The sequence below is a fragment of the Phyllostomus discolor genome, chromosome 8 (assembly GCF_004126475.2).
Source record: "Phyllostomus discolor isolate MPI-MPIP mPhyDis1 chromosome 8, mPhyDis1.pri.v3, whole genome shotgun sequence".
In the NCBI taxonomy this organism is placed as follows: Eukaryota; Metazoa; Chordata; class Mammalia; order Chiroptera; family Phyllostomidae; genus Phyllostomus; species Phyllostomus discolor.
The window spans coordinates 101,494,727-101,514,957 of NC_040910.2; the positions used below are offsets into that span (position 1 = coordinate 101,494,727).

The 20,231-nt window shown below is 54.9% G+C and overlaps 2 protein-coding genes across 3 annotated transcripts; one reads left to right on the top strand and one right to left on the bottom strand.

Annotated features, from left to right (window-relative positions):
- Window positions 1–435: 435 nt before the first annotated feature.
- Window positions 436–10,699, bottom strand: SGCA (sarcoglycan alpha). 2 transcript variants are annotated; one of them, XM_036033769.1, is made up of 10 exons: window positions 10,500–10,699; window positions 9,566–9,685; window positions 9,308–9,462; window positions 9,062–9,134; window positions 8,553–8,751; window positions 7,110–7,272; window positions 6,010–6,218; window positions 5,767–5,793; window positions 882–1,074; window positions 436–590 (listed from the first exon to the last, which is right to left on the bottom strand). In XM_036033769.1, the coding sequence occupies exons 1-9, from the start codon at window positions 10,534–10,536 to the stop codon at window positions 894–896; spliced, it is 1,164 nt and encodes a 387-aa protein (XP_035889662.1). In that variant the 5' UTR covers window positions 10,537–10,699; the 3' UTR covers window positions 436–590; window positions 882–893. The 2 variants fall into 2 exon arrangements, with proteins under 2 accessions (XP_035889662.1, XP_028376393.1); XM_028520592.2 differs by having other exon boundaries at window positions 436–631; window positions 10,500–10,698.
- LOC114503162 (spermatid-specific linker histone H1-like protein) lies at window positions 4,309–5,367 on the top strand. The gene has a single exon (XM_028520593.2). The coding sequence runs from the start codon at window positions 4,524–4,526 to the stop codon at window positions 5,052–5,054; it is 531 nt and encodes a 176-aa protein (XP_028376394.1). The 5' UTR covers window positions 4,309–4,523; the 3' UTR covers window positions 5,055–5,367.
- Window positions 10,700–20,231: the final 9,532 nt, after the last annotated feature.

The window sequence follows — 20,231 nt, forward strand, 5'->3', positions numbered from 1 at the left end:
CCCGACGTCTCTTTCCATGGCTAGATCCGGTTCTTTCCCTACACGACTTACCAAGGGGCCCTCCCTCCCGGGATCTGGGCAGGAGAGAGCCTGGATCCCCCGCTCCCAGAACCTCTCAGCCCTCCCTCCAGGGACGGGCAGACGCGCCAGGTGTGAATCCAAGCTCTGACGCTTGCTTGCTTGCTCTGTGACCTTGGGTAAGTCACTCCCTCTCCCTGGGCCTCAGTTTCCTTGTTTGTAATGACCCAGTAATCCCTCGTTGTGAGGTTCTGTGAGGATAAAGACCGGCGCCAGAGAATTTGAGGAAACAGCCCCACAGAGTCCAGAGGGCCGGCCGGCAGCCCTCGGCTGCCTGGGAGGGCTCCCAGGAGGAAGCGAGGAAACGGGCTGTGAGGGCTGGGGGAGGCCGCGGAGGAGAAACGGGACAGCAACAGATGGGCAGACTGCAGGTGTTTATTATTCTGGGGGTCCCGACCCCAGACACCCTTACCCCACCCCACTTCCGTCTCTCTCCTTGTTCCGAGCGTGGAGCCCTCCGGGCCAGGCGCCAGAGTCAGGAGGAAGGATGCGGCCCCGGGTGGGTGGCTGCTCTGCAGTCGGAGGAGAAGGGAGGATGAGGCCAAGCCTGGAGCTGGAGCAAGAGGGGAGGCCCAGGCCCTGGTTCTCTTGCCTCCCCCGCCCTGACACACTGGCCCCGAGGACTTGGCATCGTGGGGCACAGCCCTGGCGCTGCTGAGCGGCCCCTCACTGCTGCCTCGGTGGGGCGGCAGGTCTATGTGCCCCCCCCCCCGCCCTCCCACACCCCCCACCGCCTGCCCCAGCCTTGAGGCAGAGGCCACCTTGTTCCCAGGAATAGGCCCACACTGCCCCGCTGGACCCACCTGGGCAGGCCCTCAGTGCTGGTCCAGGATGAGGGGCACCTGGGCGCTGTCCACGCGGGGAGGCAGCCGCTCGCCCGTGCGCACGTTGAACATGGGCAGCGTGGAGAGCGGCCTGGGCACGTCTCGGCTGGCTGCCATCTGCCGCAGCTCCTCCGTGTTCCCGAGGATGCTGCAGTGGTGCACCATCTGGATGCTGGGGCGCAGGACCGGCAGAGTCGTCAGCTCTGGGGATCCGCCCCCAAGCTTGGGGCCCAGCCTGGCACTGCCTCTGAGCCCCCTGCAGTCTCCCTACGTGTTACCCAGGGAGAGAGTGACACACGAGATGAGGGGGGGGACAAACAGGAAGTTCTGTGGTGCCGGCTCAGTGCCGGTGGCTGAGGCACGGGCTCCGGGTGTCGCAGCCTGCGTTCAAAGCTATGCGTCCTTCACAAGGCGCTTCACCACTCCGTGTCTCAGTTTCCTCGCCTGTAAAATGGGTCTAACAAGACAGCCCACCCCCTAGGCTGGCTGTGGGATTCAGTGAGTGTTTGGGGAACTGCGTGGCGTGTGGGCAGAGCTGCCAGGACGCTGAGACGGAGACACCCACGGTGGATCTGTGTTTCCACAGGCCGGCGTGTGCTGAGCTTTATTTCCTGTCTTCACATTCTGATGATCCTGTAGGTCCCTTCTAGCACGCAGCTCCCTCGCCTAATTCTCTCTCCCACCATGAACATCCAGTCCTCCCGCCCTCCCCCACCCCTGTCTGAGTCTGGCGAACCTACACCCTCCGCCTTTTCCCACCTCCTAGCTTCTGTCCAAGCTGGCTTGGGGTCCCCAAGTCCTGCCAGGCCTTGACCGTGTCCTTTTGGCTCCTCGGGCCTGTCCTCCTCCCCCTTTGTGCACTGGCCTCTACCCCCCGCCCCGCACTGCCACACCCCAGTCAGCCCCTAGCACTGACGAGCTCCAGACACAGTCTTGTCCCCCTGTCCTTGTTTCAAACCATGGCTTCTTGAGGCCTGCACCAAGCTCCACCCCGCACAGGCCTGAGAGGGCTGATGGCCCCACCCCTTGGAAAGTCCTCCCTGAGCCCGAGGTCCTATTTCTCCTCAGAAGGCTCAGCCTCATTGTCAAGGGCCTGACGCTCTCACGGGCTCACTTCCTGCTGTCGGGGGCAAGTTTTCCTTCATTCTGACAAGCAGGGCACACCAAGGTCAAGCATGAAGACTTGCTTTAGGTTCGAATGTGAGTTCTACTGCTTCCTGGCCGTGAGACCTTGTACAAGTTACTTAACCTCTCTGCCACTGTTTCCATGACGATAACACAATGAAATGAGTTCCCACAGGAAAACAGAATGTCTCCTGATCAGCATGCATCAGGTGGTAGCTATTATTACAGGGAACCTCTGGTTGCTACCTCGATCATTGGTGTTATTTGATCAAGGCGAGCCCACTTGCCCTCCAGTGCAGGGAGGCCTGATACACTTGGCCTTCAGTGGAGGAATGATTCCAGTCCCTTCTGCACAAACCCACCCGCATGTGTGGGGCCCGGCCTGGGGAGATCTTCCTTGACTACCTCATTGCCAGGACAGCCAGCCAGCCAGCCTGGGCTCTTCACTACAAGCGATAAGTCTTGGATTCTTAAAGGGCTGGGGCCCCAGGCAGGGGCCCTGCCTGCTACGGAACGACCGATCCACCGGGGAGGACAAATGATCCCCACTCATGTCCGAGCCTCAATTCGTGGACACAGACTCCAGCTAGAGCCTGGCAGACTAGATTCCGGGAAGGGCTTTCCAGCATCCTGCGGAGCGGGCCACACTCCTGGAAAGAGGAGGGCATAGTCCTGTCTGGCCAACGGGAGGAGGCGGAGTCACCCTCTAAGGCTAGGGGAGGGTCAAAATGAGCTCTTGAGTCTGGAATTTGGCAAGCGGAGTTATTCAAAACACAATTTTCCATTCCCAGGCAAGGGAAGGCTGCGGGGGTGGGGGGGGGAGCGAGGGAGCAAGAGGCTTGTGGATGCTGAGGGCTGGAGACCGCCGGGCAGGCCACGCCCCGGTAGGGGGAAGGGCTGCAGTTAACGGCCCCCTCCCCACACCCAGCGCCGCATCTGTGTCTCGTTACTTTGGCAACACACACAGGTGGAAAAATGTTCTGGGGGTGTTTTTCCAGAAGCCAGAGCTGAGGTGCCTTTCCCCACAGTCCTCCTGCATCAGCACTTGGGCAGAAGAAGAAACAAAGGGCCAGACTTCCTACCACGCGCGCGCACACACCACCACCGCCGGCAGCTCAGCGCCCCCCGCCCCCCCCACGCCAGGCACAGCCTGAGCTCCGCCCCGCTCTGCCCCGCCCCCCTCTGCTCCCTGGGCCGCCGAGGGCTGAGACCGCGGGACTTCCCAACCAATAAATCTGACATGGGTGAAAAGCAAGCAGCAGAATCACAATTTGTGGATAATTTGAAAAATGGTAGTCATTGTTCAAGATTAAAAAAAATGATTTCGTCGAAATAAATCAGAAAATCCAAACCAACAAGGGCTAATATCGCACGTGGTAAAATTGGTTATCCACTCAAAATCGGAGGAAGACACAGATCTAGATGCCATCTGAGCCGCAAAACTGACGCAGGCCCTGGGCAGGTGGTTCAGTTGGTTGGAGCGGTGTCCCCGATGGGCCAAGGTTGCGGGTTCAATCCCCAGTCGGGGCACACAGGAGAACCAACCGATGAATGTGTGAACAGGTGGAACAGCTAGCCCAACAAGTCACGTCTCTCTCTCTCTCTCTCTCTCTCTCTCAAATCAACAAATAATTAAAAAAATTAAAAAGCTAATTTTTAAAACACTGCCCCAGAAAAGCTGGACGCAGCGGAAATACCCAGTCAGAAGAGAGTATCCACAATCACTGTGACAGAAGATGTGATTGATCAAATTTGGCACAGGCCAAACAGACTGAGGAACAAAATCTCCCGTGTAAAACTGACGTAGAAAAATCACTGACCTCCATGGGAGAAAAAAAATTCTATCAATTAAAAATGAAAATAGAAAAAAAATAACCTGTTCATTCCTTTGTATAGAAACTCAATCAAGGGATTACATACATCAACTGAGGTAGATCAAGGAATTATTTTACTCACTCTGGAAACTTATTTGGTATACATGTCGATAAATAAATGTTGGTATAATTCTGAACTAAAAAATGTTTGTATTTCTCAGCCCCGTGGAGCGAGGTGGGGGCTGAAAATGGTGGGTTTAAAACTGGGGCCGCAGAGCGCCCCGAAACTGAGCATATACACGCACACAGGTGTGGGTCCACGGCCCTCCACCCAGGGCACCTGGCATCTCCTGTGCTCCCCTCCCAGGAGGGGGCAGTGGGGCCATTGTGACCCTCGCAGGATTCTGGTGGCCTCATAATGTCCCCCTGAGGTCACCACAGAGGTAAGCCTCCCACCCTCGGCTCCCGAGGCACAAGTCTGCTGAGGCCAGCCGTGGGTGCTCACCCTTGGCCCTCCTCCTGGCCACTCAGAGGAAGGCTTGAGCCGGAGCCCTAGGAGGAAGCCTGTGAGGGCGACAGAGACCGGGACGCATCCCACCCACAGAGGAGCCAGCGATTGCAGAACCCAGCCGCCATCCTGGAGGTCCTCACACCCAGTCCCCTTCAGCCCCCCGAGGAAGGGATGCAGAAAGACACTCTGATGCCACCCTCCTCTGCACCCTCGGCCTCCAACAGCGCCCTCAGCGCAGGCCAGCAGGCCGATGTGTCGGGAGTCCCTAGCAAGAGCCAGACCGGGTGCCGCGCCGCCTGCCCCAAAGCCTGCAGAAAGCCCAGCATATGCACGGTGATCCTGGAGGTTATGGCGGACAAGGGGGGACGCAGCCGCGTGTCCCTGACCACCCTCAAGAAGGCTCTCATCACCACGGGCTACAACATGACCCGCAACGCCTGGCGCTTCAAGAAAGTGCTCAAGAGGCTGGTGGACAAGGGCATACTCAAGCGGGTGTCCAGCAAGGGGACCTCAGGCTCCTTCCGCATGAACAAGAAGCAGGCCTCCAAGTTCAAGCTCGAGGCCAAAGGACGGGGACAGCAGAAGCAGTGCCGGTCTAGGCAGCGCGGGTCTGGGCAGCGGAGGTTTCTACTGAGCTCCAAACAAGGACGCAGGCGGCTAATCAAGGGGGCTCGCAGGGCGGCCAAATGCCGCCGCAATTAAGGAGGCAGGCCCAGGAAAACTCGCAGAGGGGCCAGGCCCACCGCAGGCTCAGAGCAGTGGCAATAAAAGGAGCCTGACTTATTTAATTCCTGTCTCCTGGAGTCTTTTTGGAGTTCGAGGGGGTGGGGAAGGAAGAGTGCTGGGGCAGGGATGGGGGTGAGGCCATGGGTAGGGGAAACCTGGGCAAATTAAAGGCAAATTAAGGGCGAGATGGACTTAGGAAGGGCTTCGTGAATGGGAAACACCCAGAGGTATGAGCGGGTCTCACCACACCACAGGCACAGCAACCAAGGCCAGAAAGGGTCACAGTAAGTGTGTGGCAGAACCCGGGCTAGAGCCCAAGCACCGAATCCATAGCCAAGTGGGTGTGAATATGAGTGTGAGCACGAGTGTGCTGTAAGCCCCTCAAGCTGCTTCTCCAACCTTTTCCCCCAGGGTGGCAGGAGACCCCCCCAAGCCTGACCAGGTACCCTCCCCTGCCCCATCCCCTGTTAGACTCTTCCATGGAAACCGAAAACATCAGAAGACCAAGCCAGGATTAGTGAGGCCCAGCATCCAGCCAGCCCAGGACTGGATTTCTGAGACCAGGGGTGGCCCCCCATCATCTCCAAATAATCTGGTCTGTCTGTGCTTCTCATGGAGGCTAGAGGGCCCCCCCCCCGAGGTGGGATCGGAGGCTCCCGCCCAGCCCCCAGCTTCCCCCTTTACTCACTCAGAGGTGGCCAGGTCTCTCTTCAGCCTGTGGAAAATCAGGGAAAGGGATTAACTGTTACCCACATCCCCCTCCCGGTGCCAGGCAGGACCCGAGCCCTGAGTCACCTAGAAAGGGCCCCCCTCCTTTTCTGGTTGGGCACCCCACTCCCTGGGGGGTCCCCACACAGCACAAATGCCACCCGGACTCCACGACAGAGCACCAGCCTCGGGGCCCTCCCTGCCCTCTGTCCCCGGCACTCACCGTCCCTCCCGGCGGCAGCACATGACATAGGCCAGCAGCAGGGTGAGCAGCAGGGCCACCAGCAGAGGCACCAGGAGGGTGACCAGGGCGTCGGTCAGGAAGTCCCTGGCTGTGGCCTCCGTGGGTGGGCAGAAGAAGGGGTCACGTTCCAGGACCCCATCTCCCAGGGTGGGCACCTCGTCTGCAGGCTCTGGCACCGACTTATCCACCTGCTCGGAGAGCCCAGGGCTGAGCCAGGCGCCTCTGGCTGGACACAGAGACCACCCTCCCCCCGGGGGAACAGGGCAGGGATTCGGGGTGCCACTACCTACGGCTCCATGTGACAGGTTTCCTGCCTGCCTCTCCCAGCTCAGGGGACACAGCAAGACACGCCCTGGACTGGGATCCAGGAGAGCGATTTTCAGAAGCAGGGCGGAGCCTGGTCCCAGCACACAGCTCCAGGGTCTGACTGTCTGGGGTCGAATCCTGACTCAGACAAGTGCTTACCCCCAGGTGCCTCAGCACTCTAACCGGGACAGCTGGAGCTCGACTGGTGCCTGTCTCCTGCGGTGCTTGTAAGAATAAAACGGGTGGCATGCTAGAGCCCAGCCCCTAGCCAGTGCTTCAGAGTGTTGCTGGTTACCAGCCCCTGGCTGCGCTATTGGCCAGGTCCCAAAAAGACAGAGCACTAGGGACCTCAGATACCTCCGCTCAACAACCAAGGAACAGTGGTGAGCGCCTCTGATTTATAACATGGGCCGCAGGCAGATTTGCTCAGTGACACCTTAGAAGGAAGCAGACAGAGCTGTCACATGAGGCCTTTGGTGGTCGGGTAAGGGTTTTGGAACCGCGTTGTGGGAACGACTATTATGGGCCTTCACGAGCCAGAGAGCTCTGGGTTGTGGACTCTGTCGCCCTCTTGTGGTAGGTGGTGGATGTGTGTGTGTGTGTGTGTGTGTGTGTGTGTGTGTGTGTGTGTAGAAAGAGAGAGAGAGGGAGGGAGGGAGGGAGAGGGAGAGGGAGAATGAATATGAATAATCAGAGAGATGGGAAGGGAGCAGGGATCGGATGGTGATGAGAGCCATGTTGAATCCCCACCCGGAGCCAGGGCCTCTCCTCACCAGGGACACATTGCACCAGTCAACTCGGAAGTGAGAGGCCAAGGTGTCATAGCAGGACAGAAGCGGAGGCTGGCCCTGGGCACAGCGAGCATGGCTGTCGGGAGACGCCACCATCTTCAGGCAGGTGGAAAATGGTGAGGCAGAGCCCACCTTGATGTATACCCTGGACCCAGAGAGAGACCACTGTTAGCAAATGGGGAGGGTGGAGTTCAGGGTAGCCCGGGCTTGGGTGCAGGCAGGGACAGAGGGGGATGAGGGGTGGCTGGAGGGAGTGGGCCAGTGCGGTGGAACTGGGAGGTGTACATGGGCCTAGAGAGGCATGTCTGCAAGCTTCCTAGTAAGCATCTCTGCCACGAGCACATTCTCTGTAAACTAATTGACTGAGGCAAGTGGACTGCTCGGCAGCTTGGTTTACTCCAGCAGACTTAATGCCATTTGTCAGCTTGGTTTCATGTCTCCATTGACAAAGTTCCCCCAGAACTCTCATCGTGAGACAAGTCTCAGCCCTCCCAGTGGTCCGCTCAGCGCCAAGCAGACGCGGCGGTCTGAAGACAGTGCGCGATCCCAACGACCCGAGGAGCCAGGCTGCAAAGGCCCGTGTGAAGCCAGATTGCATCCTCAGCTAGAAAACGCCCACGTCTCAGCTTGCAAATCCTTCGGTGAGTACAGTTGTTCTTCCCACCTCTCAAAACCAGAAGTTTACCCAGCCACGCACATATGAAAGAGGCACTGCTAATTTATCGACTCTAGTTGGAAACTGATGCCTCTCTCTCTCTCTTTAAGATTTTATTTATTTATTTTTAGAGAGAGGGGAAGAGAAGGAGAAAGAAGGGACAGAAACATCAATGTGTGGTTGCCTCTCATGCATCCCCTATTCGGGATCTGGCCCACAACCCAGGCATGTGCCCTGACTGGGAATTGAACCAGTGACCCTTTGGTTTGCAGGCCCATGCTCAATCCACTGAGCTACACCAGCCAGGGCTGATGCCTCCCTTAATTAAGGAAGAAGTTTTAGCAGAACAGAAAAAATGCAATGCCAAACAAGAGTAATTAACAATAAAGAAAATGTATAATACTATGAAGGGAAGATTCCAAAAAGAATGCATTTTCATTTTTTGCAATAAAGTCTTTTATTTTATTATTAATTTTTCATGTTTCATTATGTCTTTTTTAATGTCTCTCTTTTATTTTTCTTTTATCTTTTACAGCGAAATTGCCTCGTGGCCAATTAGTTAGGCAGAAGAAATGTTTGCAGCAAAAATGCTCGTGGCCAAAATGCTTGCAGCAAAGATGTTTATGGGAAAACACACAGAACCATGGCGAAGGGGTGCAAAGGTGGGCAAAGCCCCACCTGGAAATTAGGGAGACCCGTGTTCTGTGCCTAGCACCCAGACAGAAGGCAAACTGCCTCCTTCAGGAGGCCCTCCTAGGTTGCGTGCCTACCCTTCCTTGCGTCCCTCGATGGGAAGGGGAACACGACCCCCACGGTCCAAGGCAGAGGTGATGTTGAGCAGCTGGAGCTCTCCCGGCTCCCAGAGCCCCCCCAGGACTGTGAGGAAGCGGCTGGCAGGTGTCGAGGGCAGCACCTCCTCCACGTCATGGCTGCGCACCAAGAACTCAGCCTGGTATGGCAGCAGGGGCCCTGGAAGCATCCGGTCCGCACCTCAGGCTGCACCCAGCTCTGCAGAGACCCTTCCCAAGCCTCCCTGCACCCCAGCTCCTCCCTATGTCCCCTCAGACTCCTTCCTTCCTCCCTGACACCCCATCGATCACGGACCCCAAAGGCCCCTCCCCAACACCCACAGGCTGCCAGCAGAGCAGCCGAGATTACAACTCCAGAGGCTTTCCAAGATGCCCTGCTCCCCACTGCTCTCCAAGGTTTCCCTTCCACACACCCCGTCCAGGGGAGATGCTTCAAGACTGTTGCTGATGGGGTGTGGGTGGGGCGGTACCTTCTGGGTCCCCAATCAACAGCACCAGCCTCTGCTGGGTGGTGTCGAAGCTGTCCCGGTTGTAGGCTACGACCTGCAGGGGGCGGGGAAGAGGCCCGAGGCGTGGGGTTAGCGGAGGAAGGCGGTGCAGCTGGGGCCTGGCAGGAAAGGGCTGAGCCACTCCCAGATTAGAGGCGTGTAAATAGTGTCAATGAACACCAATGAACCACCACGTGTGACACAGTCCACTGGGGTCCCTGCTGGTACCTCAATGACCTGGCGTCCGCGATCTTCTGAGGTGGGGCTACCGTAGAGGAAGCCAGGCTGGCGGGGGCTGCGCTGGGTATAGCGAAGCCACCGAGGCAGGTCTGGGTGACCCTGGAGGTGGGCGTGGTAGGTGACAGAGACAGTGGGCGGGTCGGCTGGTGGAAGGGAGGAGAGGGCATTGGAGACACGACAGGAGCCTTCACCAGCCACGCGCCAGGCTTGCCCAACCCACCGCAGTGCTCAGGAGGCCCCACTCACCGCCAGGCTCAGGAAGGCTGAAGAAGGTTCCGTGGTCCAGCGTGTGCACGAAGATACGGCCCACGACCGGGTGCAGAGTGGTCTGCTGGGCCTCGGCGCCCCCTAGCCCTGCCAGGAGACCTGTGTGGACCCCACAGCCCCCCAGCTGGTCTCGGCCTCAGCCTGGGGCTCCCCTCCCCCACCATGACCCTGGCACCCCTAAGGGACCAGAAGTGTGTGAGAGGAGGGGGCTCCTTTGCTGGCTCTGGGGAAAAGACAGGGTAGGGCCCTGGAGCCGTCACAAACTTAACCAGTGATGAGACCAGAGCTCAGTTTGGCTTGAATTCATGGAGCCCTGATTCTAATTTCAGGCCCCTGTTGGGGGTCACAGTGAGTGGAGACAAAGGTGTGGCTGGGAGGGGGTGGAGTGTGTGTGTGTGTGTGTGTGTGTGGTTAGGGCACTTGGAAAAGAGCCCCTTGGCGAATGCCCGAAAGTCTGGGGGTGCGGGACAGGGGAGGGGCCTTCGGGGGAGGGGGCAGCCATTCGTGGACCCTCACCCACCTCCCCTCACATCCAGGGGAGCAGGCCCCCACCGGAGGCCCCTAGGAGCCAAGGGAAAGGTGTTCCGCAGGCCCCACCCCCTCCCAGGGCCGAATTTAGCTGGGGCCAGGGCCGGGGCCCAGGGAGAGGAGGAGAGGCGGCCACGCAGCCCGTTAAAGGGCCCACGACTCTCCTGCTCTTGGACCTACCCCTCAGTGCTCCCAGCCCCACCTCCCGGCTCCCAGCCCGACGTCCCCCTGGGCCTCCCACCAGCCCCCCCCCCCACCACAGTCCTACTGACCCGGCCTCACCCCAGAAGCCTCCTCCTCAGAGGAATTCCCCTGTTTCCCTGTCATCACAACTAAACCCCACCCCGTCACCCCGGGCCTCGCCCCGAAGGAGGCCCTGACTTGCCCACAAGGAGAGGAGTCCAGACGGGCGCAGCGGCCATGGCAGCCCAGCCAGGCGGCCCCGGTGACAGAGTGACAGAGACAGGCACCCTGTGAGTGACGGGGACAGGGGCCTGGAGCGGGGCCGGGGGAGGGACGGGAGGTGCCCCAGAGCAGCTGGGCCCCGGTTCAGCCAGTGGAGCCCTCCCTTCCCCACCCAGAGCTGAATCTGGGGTGGACACCCTCCTCACGTGACAAGCTCCCCTGGATCACCCCTCCCGGTGGTGAGAGTGTGTTTCCTACCCACAGCCCCCCTCACCCCCACCTACTGGAAACCTTCCTGGCTCCCCTCGCTCGGAGCTCCCTAGCTGCTGGGGGCCTTCAGGTCTTTCCTGGCCCTGGCCATCCAGGCTAGAATCCCCTCCCCTACCCCCCACCACCCACGCCCCACCCCACCCCACCCCACCCCAGGCTTCTGCCCAGCCTCACTCTGCTGCCCCCCCCCCCAGTCTGAGACACTGTCCTCGGTCTGCACACTCCGCCCACGCTGCGCCCTCTGCCCGGGCTCCCCTCCTGCCCTCATCCAGCTGGCAAACCTCCGCTCACCAGCATCCTCTCCTCCCTGAACCTTTCTGTTCTCCCCTAGGCCCAGCAGGAGGGCCCCTTAACCCCTGTGACAGCCCAACCACACAGCTTTGTGGGGTGAAACAGGATCTTATTTTCTTTGGATCCTCGTCCAGGTCCTGACAATGAGCAGGTGCCGGGGACCCGGCGACAGCTTCCTCCACAGCACGCGTGGTTCCTGCCCACCCAGCTCTCAGCCCCAGTCCAGGGTCCTCCGACACGTCCCCCAGGTCTGAAAGGAGAGAGGTGCCCAGACAGGACCAGCCAGGGAGCGTCAGGGGAGCGGGGCACAGGCTGAGAGGCCCCCGGGCCTGGGTGTGAAGCGCCTTGACTGCTTCCTGGAGATGTGGCCTTCAAAGAGGTCACTCTCCCTGGACATTGTTTCCACAACGACAATGACACCTGCCTCTCCGTGTCCTTGTGAAGAATCCACAACATCACGAAGTCAGCACAAGTCCACGGAGCACCTACTCTGGAGCAGGCGCCGAGGAGGCAGAGGTGAGCAGACCCTGGCCGGGTGGGGCTCGAGTGCTGGTGGGCAGTGACAGCCAAGCCCTGCCTGTTCCCTGCTGCAGGTTTGACGTGCATTTACGTAGAGTAACTCACTCCGCCTCACAGCCGTTCCGTGAGGTAGGAGTTACCATTGTCCCCATTTGCAGATGAGGAAGCTGAGGCACGGAGAGGGTGTAACTTCCCCAAGGCCACACTGCTGACCAGCTGAGTGCACGTAAAGCCCTCAGCCCAGGCCTGACTCAATCCACGGCGCTTCTTCCCCTTCTTTCTGCATCCGCTGAAGGACCCCAGTGTGGGTGTAATGGGGGGTACCTTCCTTCTAGGGGCTTCCACTCAGAGCAGGTGAGGGCTATACCCCCCAGCTGCCCTCAGAAGGAGGCAGGGGCTCACAGATGCTAAGTTTCCAAAATTCTTGGTGCCTATGGGAGCATCCCTGCTGACCTTGGGAAAAAGATGTCACCACCTCACCCCCATGACCAAGGCCATCTAGGCTCTGCCCTGGGTAGGTAGCCTGAAGCGGCGGGGGGTGGCCTGCAGACTGGGGTGTCTGGTGAGCAGGTGACTTAGTCCTTTTCCCTTCCTCTGACTGTCCCGCCTGTCCCCGGAGAGCCAGCAAATTCCGGAGTCAGCATCCACCCGGGCTCTCGGGCAGGGTGGTGTTTGACCCAGAGTCACCTCGGCCCCTCTCTGCCCGCTCAGAGGTGGAGGGTGAGAGGCAGAAGGGCTCTGGAGGCAGAGGCAGAATCTGAGGGCCCTGGGGGAGCGGGCGGAGGTGCCAGGGCCGGGCCAGCTGCCCAGGCCCCAGCCCCTCAGCAGCACCATGTGACTCCCTCCCTCCCCACCCCCTGCCATCTCCCTTGCTATTTTTGGAGTCACCCACTCATACCCTCAGCTGTCTTAAGGTGGCAGTGCCCGAACTCAGTGCCACCTGGCCCAGAGAGGCCAGACTTCCTTACTGATGCTTCTCTCCCTCCCCCAAAACCAGGGGGACCAGGGACTGTGTCAGGGCCCAGCTGGAAGTGCCCTGAAGGTCTCCCCTGGCCCAGCAGGGGACCTGCCCTCCTCACAGCAGACTGCCGCTGGGACACTCAGCACCTTCTCTTCGTTGGGGGCTGCAGGTAGGGAGAAGAGTCACAGCACAGCGTCTTATCGACATGTTTTAGAAATGTTTAAATAAAACAGATACATAGAGTCGTATAATGAGCCCCCATATAGCCATCACCCAGCTTCAACGGTCAGTTCTCAGCCCACCGGTTTTCATCCGTACCCTTCCCGATCTCCCCCTCCTGTTCAATTGCCTCTGCCAACATATCAGTATGTATCTCTGGAAGAGAATCATTTTTTAACCTAATCACAAGTATTATATCTAATCACATGAGTAGACCCCAAAGTTAATAATTCCTTAATATCAGATCTATAGAGTTCAAATTTCCAATTTATCATGTCTTTTTTTTTTATGGTGTATTTGGATCAGGATTCAAATAAAATGCACACACCGCAACTGATTGAGAGGACCCCTAAATCTCTTTATAGGTTCCTGCTCCATCTCTCTCTCCTCTCTCTCTCTCTCTCTCTCTTTTCTCTTTTTCCTTGAGAGAACAGGTTATTTGTTGTATAATTTTCCACAGCCTGAGTTTTGCTGATTGCATCTCTGTGGTGTTCTTTCTGGTGTCCCTCTGACCTCTGCACTTCTTGTAAATTGTATTTCCTGCACATTGCCACTTTTCATAAACTGTAATTGGGTCAAGAGCCCCGATCAGGTGTAGGTTCCTTTTTTTGGACCAGACCCCTTCTTCCACCCAGAGGCACAGTGGACATTGATCTTGGTGCCTCATCCACCCACCCATTTTTTAAAAAACAAAATGGTGATATTCAAATGCAATCACTCTTTCCTTCATTAGCTGGAACAATTCTACACAGAAAAACTGCCCCTCACTTCCTAGTTGGTTGTGGAATGATACACAGCTCATGTAGGAAAGACGGGATAAATGCTTGACTCCAGTCCTGTGTTCACCAATTTCCAAATAATGAGTTGGTTCCCTACCATCCTCTAAATGGTGACCAATTAGCTTTTTAAAGTTAGTAGCACAATTATGAATTTATGACTTTGAACGTATTCGATTGCTTCAATCTGTTGTGACCAGTGTTTGGTGCTAAAGTGTCCCGTCTTCAGCTGCCGACTTGGTCCTTGCCAGTTGCAGCATCCATCCATCTCAGGTGCTGGAGGGTCGGGTCTCTACCTCTCTGTCTCTCTCAGCATTGCCCCATAAGCTCGTCCTACCCTCAGCTAGCTGGGTCTCTGTCCCTGCTACTTTGCCATCTGCACCTGTCTCCCCAGATTTCTGCCGGATCTTGGCCCTTCAGTGTCTCAGTTATTCTCCCCGGTCCTTTGTACCTCTCTCTCCCCATCCCAGTGAATGTTTGCTGAGTGAATAATGATGGATTGAATGAATGCATCTTCTCCCCAATTTTGTCACAACCCACTTCCGTCTCTACGGACCTGTCTCTTGCTCTCGAGGGCCATATTTTCTTCGTCTGTGAATAAAACGGAGGATTATATGTTATCATGAGGGACAAAGGAAAGAGATTCCCGTCATTGTGATCTGATAGTCGCCTCTGCTTCCCAGACTCCACCCACATCCTTCTCAGCCAGCCTCTTCGCTGCTCCCCGCGCAACAACAATGGGGTGCAATCTGTCATCTCGCCACGAGAGGGCGCATCCGTCGGCTCCAGCTCGGACTTGCGCCTGCGCAGCTTGAGGACAGCTCGCGGGTGGGCACCCGGCCAGGAGTGGAGAGCCTGGGTGGTTGCCGAGCGCCCGGCCCCGGGTGGGGGATGCGCGTCAGAACGCGGCGACTAGGGGGAGTGACGGAGGAGGGGACCCACGCCTCTAGCTGTACCTCTTCCTCCCCTTCCGGGTCCAAAGGATGTTCTTCCAAACGGGGGAGGGACCCCGCATGGAGTCAGGGGGCTGGACACAGTGCCCTCTTCCCCACCTCCCCATCATTTGTGTCAACCCTCGGACTGCCAAGGACATCTCTGTGTTGCCCCAGTCACCGCCCCCCCGCCCGCCCACGACATTTTGGGGCACCTGCCTGAGGCATATCCAGCCTCCTCCTCCCTTCTTACGAGTGGACTTCAGCCCTCAAAGGTGTTCGTTCCTTGAGCCTGGTGGCTGCCTACGTGGTCCGTCGTGATTCCGAGACTGCCCGAGACCCTCCCTGGCCAAACTTGTTAATTTACGGAGAAGGAGAGGTCCTACAGAACAGTATCCTGCACAGCTAGGACTGTGGAGGGCAAGTCCAGAGCCCTTTTCCACTGAGACACTTTCTCTCTGCAAAAAGGGACCAATGAGGGTCGATGAAATAACGGAAGCAAAAGTGCTTTGTAAACTGTAAAGCTCTGGAGAAAGTAAGGGGCCTCTTATTTATTTATAACTGACAGTGCAAGGCCATCTGCCCCGGGCCAGCCCACTGGTGCAGCCTGAGAGCTGGGAAAACTCGGGTGTAGAAGCCACCACTCAGGAATAGAAGGATTAGGAAAATAAAATAAAGAAAATCTCTGACATATTTTTGCAGATGGTGTGATTATTTGTATAGAAAATCTAAGATTCTGCAGGCATGTTATCGAGTTATTAAGAGAGATCAGCAAGGCTGCTGGACAAAGATTAACACCCAATAAAACACAAAATTCAACCGTGTTTGTATACACGAGCAATAATTTATTTGAAACTACAATATCTCTTTAAAAAGAAATTCACAATAAAATCAAAATCATACAGAACCCAGAAATGTCTTGGAAAAGATGTTTGAAGATATTCGTGAAGAAAAACTACAGGCTATAAAAGGCATAAACTGAGAGATGGAGAGATGTATTGATTTTAGGGATGAGAAGCCTCAATGTCATAAAGACAATTTCTCCATATTAATCTGCTTATTTAATGAGAGTCTACTCAACAGTCCTGGAGGATTTTCTCAGAGAGCAAGGCAAACTGATTCTAAAATTCATATGGAAGAGCAAAGCACCAGGAAGAGACTAGACAGTTCCGAAATATAATAAGTCCCTATCAGAGACCAAGACTTATTTGAAAGCGATAGTAATTAAAACAATGTGGTACCCGTGCAGGGCTAGACAAAGAGATCAATAGAACAGAGTGCCCAGAAACAGTTCCAAGTGTATGTGGGGATTTGATTTATGATGGCCGTGGCACTGCAGTTCTGCGAGAGGGAATAAGCTATTCAATGAGAAAGTGTGGTGACATTTGGCTTTTCATATGAAAAATCTTCTCACCATCCAGAAAGATTAATTCCAGATGGATGAAAGACCTACAAGCAAAAAATAAAACTTTAAAACAATTAGAAGAAAATGTAGGAGATCTCGGGGTAGGAAAAGATTTCTTAGACAAAAAAAACAAACAAACCATAACTCACAACATATTGATCAATGTTACTACATTACCAAAAATAAAAATAAAAGCAAGCTTTCTGCTATGAAAATGCCATGATAAACAAAGTGAAAAGACATTGACAGCCTGGGCAGTAACGCTAGCAGCACACGAAACAGGTAACAGTTAGTATCCAGGATATAAAGACCTCCTACAAATCAATCAGGAAAGCACAGACCATTTGAGTGCCACCCCAATGGCATGCTTTCCCCTCTTCCTTGCTAATAAAACCCCAGTGTGGTTCAGGAGTCAGGGGTCTAGGCTTTGCTGGAGAGTGGGCTTGTCCCATCCCCAGCAGGTAGACAGGGATTGGTTTAAATAGCATGATGATTCAGGTTCTCTGATTAATGATTAGTTTAGGTGTGGACATGTGTGCAACTGTGTTCACCAAGACGTAAAGAGAGGTCTCCTGTGGGGACTTTGGGAAGAGACACTAGGGAACCATTCACTTTCTTCTGCCTTGAAACATTGCTGTCCTCACGAGACACAGGGAGCTGAGCCTGCCACCTTGGACCCCAAGGGGCCAATCTGAGAGGCTAGCCCACATGTGAGGAGGGTATGATAGGAAGATGGAAAGAACCTGGTCTGTGAGCCTCTGAATGAACCGACCCTAGTACTTCTTGTGACGTAAGCTAGCAAAATTCCTTTCTGGCTTAAATCACATCTAGTTGGGCTTTCTTGTAGCAAATGCTGCAATAGATATCCGAGGATATGGACAGAAGCAATTTGCCCCGAGGAAACCCAGATGGCCCATGAGCATGATAAGATGCTTGACCTCATAGACAAGAAATGCAGATGCAAATGAGATACCACTTCACGCCCATCAGACTGGCGAAAATAAAGTCTAACAAGAGCAGATGTTGGCGAGAATGTAGTCAGACAGACATCTTGTACAAACTCGAGTGGTGAGAACATAGATTGGTTTGGTCACTATGGACAGCAATTTCACAGTCAAGTTGAATGCATGCCCACCCTACGACCCTGGCTTTCTGCTCTTAGGTATATATATTCTAAAGATGGTTCAGACAAGTACAATGGAGGAAGTGACAAATAAACTGTGGTGTATTCACATGATGAAATAAAACACATGAGTTGAAATGAAGGAACCAAAGACACATATATTAATGTGGCTACACTGCAAAAAATGTATCAAGTGGGAAAAGAAATCCACACATGATAAACACAGTACCATGGTTGTCATACATGAGTACATTTTAATAATACAGAACGCATTACAATGTGTTGCTTTCTGGATGCTTAATAATGTAGGGAAAATAAGAAATTGTGGCTAGAGGTAAGGAGGAAGGGGATTCTGACACACGCTACAACGTAGATGAACCTGGGAGGCACTACGCTAAGCGAAGTAAGGCAAATACAGAAGGACAAAGACTGTGGTTCCACTGATGTGGGGTGCCCAGAGCAGTCAAGTTCATGGAGACAGGAAGGAGGACGGTGGTTGTCAGGAGCTGGGAAGGGGAGACAGAGCGAGTTACCATTTAATGGGCACAGAGTTTCATTTGGGAAGATGGAGACCGTTCTGGAGGCAGATGACTGTGACAATTGCACAACCGTGTGAATGTGCTTAATGCCACTGAACCATACACTTCAAGTGAAAATAGTAAATGCCGTGTTAAGTATATCTTACCATGAATACTAATACTTTTGAAAGCATGGGTTCTTAAGGACGCATTCCCAATTCGTGAGAGTGGGCAGGGCAGGCCGCAGGGCTGGGAAGAGAGGGGATCTTCCGCTCAAACTCTCACAGTCTATTTCTTTTACATGATAGAACCTGGAGCAAAACGGACACAATGCTGGATTTGTGAACTCGGTTTGTGACGTGATTCTGGGAACTTTTCTTATTTTTTTTTAAGATTTTATTTATTTTATTTTTAGAGAGGGAAGGGAGGGATAGAGAGAGAGAGAGAGAAACATCAATGTGCGGTTGCTGGGGGTTATGGCCTACAACCCAGGCATGTACCCTGGCTGGGAATCGAACCTGGGACACTTTGGTTCCCAGCCCGTGCTCAATCCACTGAGCTATACCAGCCAGGGCTAACTTTTCTTATTTTTAAAGAAACTTTCCAAACTAAACGCAAAAGAAACCAAAAACAAACAAACAAACAAAGGATGAATAATTTTTCTTGAAAGGAGAGTTCTGAGAAGAAAAACTGCCCTGAGGTAGCAGGATTTGTCCTCCTGTCCCTCATCCCGGAGACCACGTGAAGGGCCAGGAGGTGTGCATGGGAGACTGGCAAGCTGGACTTATGGAGGCTACACCTGCGCCAGGCGCCACCGCAGTCAGGCAGAGCCGGCAGGGGCCGGGGCAGGATGCTGTTTCCCCCGACCCAGGCCAGTGAGGCGGCGAAGGCTGGCGGAGGAAGGTGACTATGAGAGCCAGCCTCCTCCTCTGCACCCACTGCAAGAGATCCAGGGAGCAGAGGAAAAGTAGGAGCCACCATCAAAACTGAAGGAATGTGAGTTGCTGACGGTAGAAGCAGGCAGCAGGAAGAATTCTTCGAATCTGCTGATGGCAAAATGTATTGCCCAATCTTTCCGGTTGGTTTTTTTTTTTTTCTTTGACCTTCCTGCATATCTCTGGAGCTCCCACAGCTCTGACTGTCTGGGTTGCAAAATACATATTTGCAGGCCTTCTAAGTCTGGCTAAATATAGGCTTTCTTTTAAAGCAACTGATGATTTAGAGAAATCTTTCCTCCGCCCCACCCCTCTCTGGCCCCCCAACACACACACACACACACACACACACACACACACACTCCTCCTTCTTGGTCTCCCTCCTAGATCTCCAAGAGGCATCCAAACTTTCCCAGTGGCACTAGAGGGAAGCGTGAAGGGTGAGTGGAAGGAAGAGGGGTGGGGCAGGACAGAGGGACAGAGGCAGCAAGGCAGTCTCCCCGCTGTGGGACAACCCCGAGGGACCCCTCTCCCTGCAGGCGCAATGGGGGACTAAGGAACCAAGAAGCAGGAATGCCAAACCCTTTGGAAGGTAGAGAAGGAGGTCACCCTCACTCCAAAAGATGATTCCAAAAGACTTGGAAGCGCTGCAGGCAGGGGGTGCCTATGTTACAGAATCTCCTATAACAGGTCTTAAAACTGGGGTGTCAAACTCATGTTCACCGGGGGCCACATCAGCTTCGTGGTTGCCTTCAAAGGGCTGAATGTAATTGTAGGACTGTATATATGTAACTGCTCCTTAACTAGGGGCAAGGAGCTCGGCGCTGCTGCTGGGGAGAAACAAGGTGCCAGGCCGATAAAACAAGGCGGAGGGCCAGATTCGGCCCACGGGCCTGCGTCTTAAAGGGAAACGAGGCCCGAGAAAACACACAACGAGAGACACACTCTGATCTACTTTCAGCCATACCGACCCATACATGAGCACATGTGTGCACACACTCATACGTGTTCAGATACACATGCAATCAATAGCAGCCGACACCAAGCTCCTGCTTCGTGCCAGGAGCTCTTCTCAATGCCTCATGCACTTCGAACTCATTTAATCCTCATAACCCCATGAGGTCAGTATATTATCTCAATTTGAAAGTGAGAGATTTGAAGTCCCTTTACTGGGAAGTGGCAGGTTGGGGATTCTAATTAAGATGATCTGGTTTCAGAGCCCTTGTTCTGCTCTGCTCCACACGGAGAGGGGAAGGCCCGGCATCGCCCATGACCAGGAGACATACGCAGACATCCAAATCAGGCCTTTTAAGGAAATGGGGGCTTTGAGAGCAGACATGACTAGGCCCAGGTCACCCAGCAAATGGGTGGAGCTAGGACTCAATTCAGACCTCTGAACCCTGGCCTGGTCTTTTCCCTCCCAGACTGGGTAAGTCCCTTTTCTCTCCACACCTCGGCCTTCCTCATTCTCCCTGGGAAGGGGCCAGCCAAGGGCCATCGACGGTCCTCCAACACTGACTTCCTGGATTCAAGTTCGGTATATAATGCATACACTACACACACCTTTCCGGTTTTCAAGTCCCTAGCAGAGTAGGACCGACACAGGAGGGTAATTGGGGAGCGCCCCTTTCCGAGGCTGAGTCTCAAGGCCCCGGGACTGAGAGGAGAAGCTGGCCTTGGCATCCAGCTGGGGCCTGAGCCCGGGCTGCTAAGGGTTTGGGACTTAACACAAATCAGATCTCTCCCCGGCATCATCACCCGTC

Coding starts and splice junctions, on each gene's coding strand:
- LOC114503162 (XM_028520593.2), top strand. CDS start 4,524: ATGCAGAAAGACACTCTGATGCCACCCTCCTCTGCACCCTCGGCCTCC.
- SGCA (XM_036033769.1), bottom strand. CDS start 10,536: ATGGCCGCTGCGCCCGTCTGGACTCCTCTCCTTGTGG. Junction 9,135..9,307: donor GCGGACGCCAGGTCATTGAG/GTACCAGCAGGG, acceptor CGCCCCCTGCAG/GTCGTAGCCTACAACCGGGA. Junction 6,219..7,109: donor ACTGGTGCAATGTGTCCCTG/GTGAGGAGAGGC, acceptor CTCTCCGAGCAG/GTGGATAAGTCGGTGCCAGA.